This window comes from Frankliniella occidentalis, unplaced genomic scaffold (genome assembly GCF_000697945.3).
Source record: "Frankliniella occidentalis isolate FOCC.00 unplaced genomic scaffold, Focc_3.1 Scaffold137, whole genome shotgun sequence".
In the NCBI taxonomy this organism is placed as follows: Eukaryota; Metazoa; Arthropoda; class Insecta; order Thysanoptera; family Thripidae; genus Frankliniella; species Frankliniella occidentalis.
In genome coordinates, this window is record NW_026267264.1 from 487,134 (window position 1) to 496,649 (window position 9,516).

Genomic DNA, 9,516 nt, shown 5'->3' on the forward strand with positions numbered 1-9,516 from the left:
GGTGGCTGGACGCACGGCGGGGGCGGAGTGGAGAGGACAACGATTTGATTTACACAGACCTCACCTTCATCCGAATTTTCGAAAAGTATGTCGCTTTAAATGACATTGCCTCAAAAAAAAAAAAACAAAAAAAAAAACGTTGCTGATAAATAAAATAGTATTGACTTGACTAACCACGATACTCTGAAGTAATTATTGCTTCTAAACAACATTTTAAAATGATCAAACGAAAAATGCCCCTAACAGCAAAATTTGTTTGCCCAACTTGATGAAATTATGTATGAACCGGATTGCCAAACAACACCTTTGATTATATATACTACCAGTAGCAAACTAGTTAGTCGAATTTTTAACATCCCTTCGAAACTAAGCTTCTACGGCTTCTCCACTTAAGCTATGTCTTTGCTATTTTAAGCGAATCAACAGTCAGTATCGTGTCACATTTGTAATCACGTGACACAGCCTTCCATATGCACTTAGACCGTTAGAGCAGAGCGAGACAATGGGTTGGTCAAGTCACGTATTTAACGAATGTGACACAATTCACATCTGATCGAATTTGACGTCACAGTGTTAACAGAGCGAAAGGTTAGCCATGCGCGTTGAGTGCCGGGGACACGCCTGCCAGTCAAACGAACGTGCGCATTTTCCCTATTTTGTAATATCAAGTTAAGCCAAGCCGAACGCGCAAGCCCAAGCCCAAGCCGAAACTCAAGCCCGATGCGACGAATTTTTCGGGTTAAAGTAATGTTTTAAGTGTTTTCAGAGTTCATTTTTACGCGCATTGCCGCAGCTAGTGTGTATTTAAGTGCATTTGTGCTACTGGGGCAAGAGTTCTGTGTTACTGGCATTACTTTAATTCGAAAAATTCGTCGCATCGGGCTTGAGTTTCGGCTTGGGCTTGGGCTTACGCGTTCGGCTTGGCTTAACTTGATATAACATATGCCCACGGTTGGATGACGTAACTAGCTGAGTCCGTTTGTGAATTGGGAAGGAGAAAGGACAACAAATGGAGTTCTGGAGTGATACAACTCTTTGATTGAGACACGTTTAAAAAATATCATTCCATAACGGGTTTTTAATGTGATTCTTGTTCATTTTACTTCAGAACGCAGCACCTTCTCTCTTACTTGAATCAAAATATAATAATGACACAGTTAAAAATGTGTTCCATAACTTTTGTAGGATACTTATGCCTAAAACTCACTGGATGACTAAATCCATCAAAAGACTTTGAGCACAGAATATTCCGGAAAATTTGAAATTTCTAATAAGAGAAAAGGTTTTTTGGTGGATTTGGTCATGTCATAGCTCAAATTAATCTTCCTACCCCCTACACTTGAAAAATTATAAACAACGTTTCTTATATGGATCACTAATATTTTCATGTCTTTAGTCCATTAAACTTTCTGATTAAAAAAATAAAAAAAATAATGTGTACAATTAGCGGGTCGTTAGAAAGTACAGGACGTAAAAAATGTAGGTCGTATAGAAACCGAAGAAATCGCAGGTCAGACAGGCAGTTTTGGTTCTCTCCATAAACGGCAAACGCCCAGTTCGCAGATCCGAAGCGAAGCTCTGACAACGAAGGTTTTTCGGAATACCGCGCTTTAAGCCTCCAAGTTAGTCTTCGTTTTTAAATAGCCGCCCCCCAACCACCCCCTACCCCGCCGCAAGGAAAGAAATGCCCCAATTTTCAGCCGCCGCTGCTCCGCGCCGCACGGAGACTTACGCCGCGGGGCTCGCCGCCAGACCAGAACCAGATCTGACAACCGCGAGTCGCCTTTGATTTGTCGTCCGCTCAACTCTCGCTAACAGAACCGAACCGCGCGGGGAGCGCATCAGCGGGGCGAGGGGTGACATTACAATAAATCTGATTCGCGATGAAAAGTAACGCTCGGGGCGAGGAGTGGCGCCCCGCGGGCGGGCGGGGCGGGCTGGGCGAGCCCGAAACTATATACGAAAGAGGGGTGAGCAGAGAGAGAGAGAGAGAGAGAGAGAGAAAGAGTGGGAGAGGGAGAGAGATAGGGGTTTGTCTGGCGGCCTATGGATTGGGGCACGGGGCATCCCTTCCCCCAAAAGAGAGGTGGAATATTAGAAGAGAAAAAGTTGTCCAGAACGAGGAACGGGGGGAGGGGGGCGGACGGACGGGCAGGGACACAGTGGTCGGCGGCGGCGTCAGAAGTAGGCGGCTCCCCGCCGAGCCATCACCAGAGTGACCAAGTTTTTTTTATTATTCGTAGTCGTAATAAACTTGGAAAAATTCGGGTGACCTATCCAGCTGCTGAGATTGCGCCGGGCGGGGCCGGGCGGGTCGGTTAGTGTGAGATTGCAAATCAGACTCGCAATAAAATCAGTCTAGTGGCGCGGCAGCGAGGGTCGGCGAGGGTCGTGCTGGGAGTTTCGAAAATTCCGTCCACCCCCCTATACGGTACGAAGGCATTCTACGTGAAGCATAAATATGGTTGACGCCCTCACCTGGTGCGTCGCGCGCTTAGTGCACCCACGAGTGTCCCGAGGTCACTGAGGTGTAGGGCGACTGCGTGGAGGCGCCGTGCTGAGCGCCGGCCTGGGGCACGCTGGTCACCGCCTGCAAGAGGAAGCTCAGCGTGAGGAGCGGGCGAAGCGGGCGCCTGGTGGGCGGGCAGCCAGCGCCAGCCGCCGCACGCGCGCGGGGCACGGTGCCTATCCCACCGGGGGCCCTGGAGGGGCGCCTGCTCCGGGCAGGCAGCGGCAGCTAGGGCTGTGCGATATCCAGATTTTGAAATAGCGATACGATACGAAAGTCAAACATCGACTCGATACATCGAGTCTCGATAATGACAACGATATCGCAACATCGAACCAGTGTGAACCACATTCGAGCGATATAGAGAAACAATCTGTCTGAAAATGACCGGTATTTCGATATCGAGAGTATCGAAACCTCAATACCGCCGACGATATTGTCATTCTATCGTATTTATATCGCGATATAGCATAGCCCTAGTCGCAGCTAGCCGTGAGGGAGGCACGTTGATAGTGCTTACCTGCTGGAGCGGCATGTGTTGGGTGAAGTTAAAGTCCAGGTTGCCGTCGAAGCTCAGCTCGTTCTGGATCACCTCGTCCACGTTGCACTCGAAGCCGCCCTCGATGTTGAGGTTGAGGTCGTCGAGGAGGGAGGGGTTGAGGGCGCCCGCCATGAGCTGGCCCATCATGGTGGTGGGCGCGGACATGGCGTCCGTCAGCGAGCCGATGGGCGGCAGCTGGCCCTGGGGCTGGCCCTGGCCCGCGCGCGGGGACCTGCAGCCCGCCGAGTCGGCGCCGCCGGGGAGGCCGTCGCCGAGGTCGCCCAGGGCGTCGGGGGAGGGCGGCTGCGGCTGGTAGGGCGGCGGCGGCTGCTGTGGCTGGGGCGGCCGCTGCGGCTGGAAGGAGCTGTCGGGGGACGGCTCGGACCGCTGGTAGGTGGGCGACATGCCGGGCCCGCCGGGGGACACGCTCTGCAACAACAAGCCGGGCAGGGCGTCAGCCTGCGACCACGTGCGGGCCCTCCTCATAAGGGGCTGTTGTTGCGGCGCCCAGCCTCCGCAGCCGGTGGTGGCCAAGGTGGCGGCGCTCACCTCGGGGGCGCAGTGCAGCATGCAGGAGCAGCCCTGCAGCCGGTGGACGGGGCACGCGCCGGTGGAGAAGGAGAGGCTGCCGGAGGGGGCGCCGCCGCCCGCGCCGCTGCCGGCCGAGCCGGGGCTGGGGTACGACACGTCGAAGGCGGGCTGGTAGGGCGGCGGCGGCCCCGCGGGCTCCGACTGCTGCTGCGACTGCTGGGACCCCGACCCGCTGAAGCCCTGTATACCGAGACCGACATTTTCACTTACATGCGTTTGACACAATTCGCACCATTACATGGATTTTACATTGATTACACTGTTAAAACAAGTGTGCAATATTTGCACACCAACGTGTGCAAGTTGTGATTTTGCACATTACATGGTGTTTAACTCAAGTTGCACACTTGCGTGGTGTGCAAATTTTAGACGTTTTGTAAACGTTTAAATTCTGCACACTTGGACACACACAGTTCTATGCTGTCAATAGGGAAACATATGGTGTGCAGCTGCTAAACGTTTCGGAAGTGTCGAAAGTTAAACACCAATTGACGTATAACATAGTTAGACACCACAAAGTGTCGAGAAAATGCACACTTGAACTTAGACGTCAATTGACGTGCAAAATTAAACACTTGTTTTCCCAGTGTATGATTAAAATACTTTTTGAAAAGTTGTCACTTTTTGAAAAGTTGTTATTTTTTGAAGAGTTCTGACTTTTTGAAAAGTTGTTTCTTTTAGAAAAGTTATAACGTTTTGAAAAGTGACTGTTGGGTCGTTGACTTACCGGGTACAGGTCGGCTGGGTGCAGCTTCATGGTGGCCTCCAGGCTGCCGGCGAGGGCGTCGGCCGCGTAGTACGAGGGGCTGGGGCCCCAGTCGGGCTCCACGGAGGGGATGGGGGAGAGGCGGCCGCAGCTCGACGCGTTGGACGAGGCGCGCGGCCTGAAGTCGGGGCTGAGCTGGAAGCTGGAGTGCAGGGGCGAGTCCGGGAACATGTCCAGGCCCTCGGACACGGACGAGCAGGGCGACGGGGACGCGTCCGTCGCGCCCAGGCAGTTCCGCATGGCGTCCACCTGGAACAGAAAGGAGGGCGGGCGTGAGCAACGCATGTGGCGCCCGCAGGTGTCGTGCCGTGATTGTATAGCCGCCCCGCCCCGCCCCGGCATATTGGCAGCCCCGCCCCCGCCCCGCCCCGCCCCGCCGCAGCGGATGAGACAGACAAGCTGGCCTGCTCAGGAATGCCAGCCCCTCATATGAGCCGCTGCGGCGCAGACCGCTCTACACTCATCGCACTCCAGCCGCGATATGAGATGCGGTCGACCCAACCCCCACCCCCTCCCCGGCCGAACACAACACATTCAGGTGAGACGCCAAACCGAACAGGCGGGCGAAATTGCGAGCGTCCCCGTGTGACACGAGGACGCGGACAATGGAAAGTGGCACGTTTTCGCCGAAACCGACCCGGAAAATACCTACAGCTGGCAACGAAGCAGGAAAGTAAGTCGGCTCGGCTTCAAGCTCCCGCGACCTTGCGAGTCACTAAAAGATGCTGGAACTGGAACGCCAGGACAGCTCGGCGCTTTTACATCGAACGGCACTAAGCATCATCTGTCAACTACCGGAGACAACTGAGGGGGAACTCCCGCGACCATGTGCACATGATCGAGTACAATCTTAGCAGATAAATTTCAGGTACTTTTCAGCAAATTTCTCGAATGCCTTAAGTAGTTAGAATGCAGTGGCTCTTTAAACCTTAAAAAAAGTACTAAGAATTTGATAAATCACGTATCTAAGACGTGAAATCCGGCGCATAATCATTCACTCTTTTGTGTACACATTTTGACTAAGTTGCGACCCCCGCGGCGATATCAGCGAACTTGAAGTTTTTATAGTGCAGCCAAACAGAGTGAGGTGAGTACCGTGTGTCTGGGCTAGAACACAGCAGTGTTGCGGGATTGCCTAACTCGCACTGGAAAGCAAAGTGTGTGGATGTAGCACACTTGTAGGTGTGTGAATACCATTTGCACACATAGAGGCATAGGAAGGGTGTGTGGATTTCAAAGTTTCAAAATTTGCACACCTTTTCTCCCTTCCGCGAGAAGGTGCAATTATTACTGGTGCGCCGCAGCCCGACCTGGGGTAGGTGGGCCGGCAGGCCTCTCCCCGGCCCCTTTAAGAAGGTTTTGACACTGCACGGGTGACACCCACAATTTAGCGCCGACCCTCCCCCACCCCACCCCGCAGCCGTTCGATAGTTTTGTAATTACGCTGGCAGCAGAGAAAGCTGATTGGCCGCCGTCGAGCCAGAATGACACCGACGGCGGCGGAAGGCTGCGCGCTCGGCGGGGCACGCATCCTGCTGCAACCGCCCGACAAACGCCGAGGCCCTCCCGGACGACTGAACTTCACTTCAACTTCAACGAGGGTTACAATGACTGCTTTGCAGCTATAGAAATTTTAAATCTTTTCTAGAAAAAAGACCGTCAAAATTTAAATAATTTCCAAAAAATTGGAAAAATATAAAACTTTTTAGTAAACAGTTAAGAGGTTTATAAAAGATATCTTGAGAAATTGCACAAAAATACTTTTCCGGCAAATTAAGGCCTGCCGCCCACACGGGAGGTCGCGTCGTGATCAAACCCTCGAGCGCTCGTCGTAGCGAGTGTCCCAAGTAAGCCGAACCAGGCAGAAGAAACATGCGCGGCAAAGTATAACACAACGGAACACAAAAAGCAGCCTTTAGCGTGTCGCCTATCGACTTGTGAAACAAGCTCTAAAGAGTTAGACTGGCTTTGTACATACCCCGTGTCCAAAGGTCTTCCAGCAATCATACGTAGGCAATGAACAAATCCAAGACAAACAAACCAGATTAGGCATTGGTGTCGGAGACACGAGACACAGAGAGGTGTGTCAAGTGTGGAGAGACGGGTGAAGAGGCAGAGAAGGCGAGGGAAAAGGTTTTAAAAGGTTTAAAGGTCAAAGACAAAGCATTGAGCACATAGAAAAGTTAGTGATGGTGCAAAGGTAAACCAATGGTATTGGTGGAGATATGTGTGAGAAGCGAGAGGTGGTGGTGGGTGTGTTGGGGGTGGTGAAGGTGGCGGTGGAGGTAGTGGGTGGAGGGTGTGGAGTTGCGGTTGTTGTGGTGGTGGTGGTGCTGGGTGAAGGTGGATGTTGTAGTGTGGTGGTATGGTGGTTGTGGCTGTGGATGCAACTCACCTTCTTCTTGACCCTCCCGCGCCTCTTCTCGAACTTGGAGGTCTCCATGGAGGTGGCGCGGCGGCGCGCCGACTTGCCCGGCTTGGCGTCCGGGTTGATCATCCACCAGGAGGACTTGCCCGTGCCCTCGTTCTGCACGCGCATGAACCGGTTGTGCAGCGACAGGTTGTGGCGGATGGAGTTCTGCAAACGACAAAAACAAAAAAACCATCAGCAATCAAGTTTTGAGGACCGTCGAAATGAAAAGGACGTTTCTCTCTTTCCCGCCTTTCCTGGAGGTGCGCCGAAAGGGGGAGGGGGGGAGACAGACAGACAGCGCGGAGTTGGGGCGCGCTCGCTTACAACGCCACACTTTGCTTGTTTGCTTTGCTTTTGCTTGTCCATGTCTAGTATGGAGAGCCATAATCGACGGTTGGATGGATGGATGTGCGGAAAAGAGAGGCGAGAGGGGGAAGGGGGGAAGGGGGGTCGTTAGACGTTTTCGACACTCACTACGTGAAGTGGCAGACTACGGGCTCGAGACTGGGGGATGGGTGACCACGATCGGGGTTGGCGTAGCGTCGCACCTTTTTCTAGAGGACGTCGGTTCAAATGGCTGACACAGTAAGCAAACTGTTGTTCACAAAACCTTTTAGTCGAAGGAAGGAACCACACTGCAGCACTCCGCAGTACGTATATGATGCAGTTACGCAGTGCGTATAGTGTTGGGGGGCGCGCTCGTTTGACCTTTCCGCCCGCGACTCGGCTCAGAAAGTGTACCCGTCACCGCCGCCCCCGCCGAACAGGGTCACATAGGTGCGCACCCCCCCCCCTCTCTTTCCAAACACAGTCCAGGGCCGCTATGCAATGCAATACGGACGTCAGCGCGGTGACGCCTCGACACGCCTCCACGGAATAATAAACAAACATGGGGTGTTCGCTTCACGACGGGCGCCGGGGCGCGTGCTACCTGTCCAAGCAGAGCAGGCGGAGGCATGCCCCGAAACACGAACCTCAGTGACCAAGACTGTCTCTACTAGACACAACCTGCTGCGACCTACATAATTTTGGCACATGTAATTTTTTTAAAATGTTTTGGTTAATGCGTCGGAATAATTCCGGCCTAAAAAAAATCGAATACATTAACATGGGCGAGAAGTGTGTCATAAATGGACTTCATGCATGTGTGTGAGAATAGAAAAGAATTTGGTTGAAAAATGTTGTACGAGGAAAATAAAAGAATTTGCAAACACTTTCGGTTCGTCCAACTCTTTTCTACTCCTGCACCCCCGATGGACGGTCCTTCCCTATACCCCCCCCCCCTCCCCCCACCACTCCGACGCCGACCCGCCCGGTTGTCGCCATGCCGCTCATCTAGACTAAGAGAAAGTCTTCGAAAAGCGCCGCGCCAAACTTTGCTCCCGTCCCTATACCCGGGGCTCGTCTCTCTCTCTCTCCTCCCTTAGCGGTCCCTCCCCGCCCTCCCCTCCCCCAGGAAGCCCACTATCGTTTTTATGGAGCCTCCAGTGGCTCGGCAACTTTAACTACGACGGCCAGGGCAGACCAGGGAGGGCCAGGGAGGACCAGGGCGGGCCAGAACGCCCTCCTCCCCTCCCCAGCCTCCGCCCCGCCGCACCCCGAACCCTCAACGACGCGTGGCTCCCACCAACTTTTATACAGCATGCACGGACGCCGCCGACGGACGCCTAACCTCCACCGGTCATCGTTAGCGATCCTGGGGAAAGGGAGGGGTGGGGGGGGCTAAAGGGAGGTGGCCGCCGGCGAGGAGGTCGTCAAGGGGAGGTAGATGGATGTGTCGGGGGGAGCGCCAGGAAGGCTCCCCGACGGGAGAGCGGTGCGCGCCGGAGAGGCCGCCCTGGCGCCCGCCAGGACGATTTCACGTGCACACGTCAAGACCAAAGGAAAGGGGCGAGGGGGAGGGGCATTTCGACAGGACTTGGAGATAGTAGTACGGGAATATTTCGGAGGAAAAGAAAGGGAGGGCAGGGGTCGCGGGGCCGCCACCGTCTCGCCGACGGCCAGCCCCGCACCGCGAGTAGATTTGCATCTCCGGCCCGCGGCACTACATCACCACCTTTACTGCCGACACCTCGTCCACCACCGTGATCAGGTCGGCGTCGGTGAGAGAGAGGGAGGGGGAGGGGGAGAGGGAGGGAGGGAGAGGGGGGAGAAGAGACCACCGCCAGGCGGAGAGGGTTACACCGCCCCAGCCCAGCCCCCGGCTGATACATCACTCCCATATTGGCGCCAGCGCCCTCTCTTTCCCCCCCCCCTCTCTCTCTCTCTCTCTCTCTCTCTCTCCTTCTCGCTCCCCCTCCCTCTCTCGCCGCCGCCCCAACTACTACGATGGTGAAGCCGAGAATAAAACATATAAAGGAAGATGACGAAAAGAAAAAGAGACGACGGTTCGGTTTAATCAAAGGAATGCGCCGAGCGACGGCGGCGCCCCTCCCCGACTCCCCCCCCCCCCTCCGTCGGCTTCGTCGCCGGCAAACTGCGAAGGAGGACGGTCAAGAGGGAGAGGGGAGGCGGGGAGTGAGGAGGAGGAGGAGGGCGGCGGGGCAGACGACCACACCACACCACACCACGGGCGCAGGGGCCTAACTCCATTCTCGCCTCATCTCGCGTCGTGACCGCGCGACGCCAGGAGGCGCGGAGTCAAGGAGCCAGCCGGCCAGCCAGCCAGCCAGCCAGCCAGCCAGCCAGCCAGCCAG

The 9,516-nt window shown here is 54.7% G+C and overlaps 1 protein-coding gene across 1 annotated transcript in view; it reads right to left on the reverse strand.

The window, feature by feature from the left end:
• Positions 1-9,516, reverse strand: part of LOC113211045 (forkhead box protein O) — a 60,151-nt gene that overhangs the window by 4,663 nt on the left and 45,972 nt on the right. Inside the window, exons 2-6 of the mRNA XM_052270750.1 lie at positions 6,803-6,985; positions 4,369-4,656; positions 3,600-3,821; positions 3,030-3,479; positions 2,479-2,590 (exon numbers count right to left, since the gene is read on the reverse strand). Coding sequence (XP_052126710.1) covers positions 2,495-2,590; positions 3,030-3,479; positions 3,600-3,821; positions 4,369-4,656; positions 6,803-6,985 — 1,239 coding nt within the window. The 3' untranslated portion in view covers positions 2,479-2,494. The remainder of the gene's footprint in view (positions 1-2,478; positions 2,591-3,029; positions 3,480-3,599; positions 3,822-4,368; positions 4,657-6,802; positions 6,986-9,516) is intronic.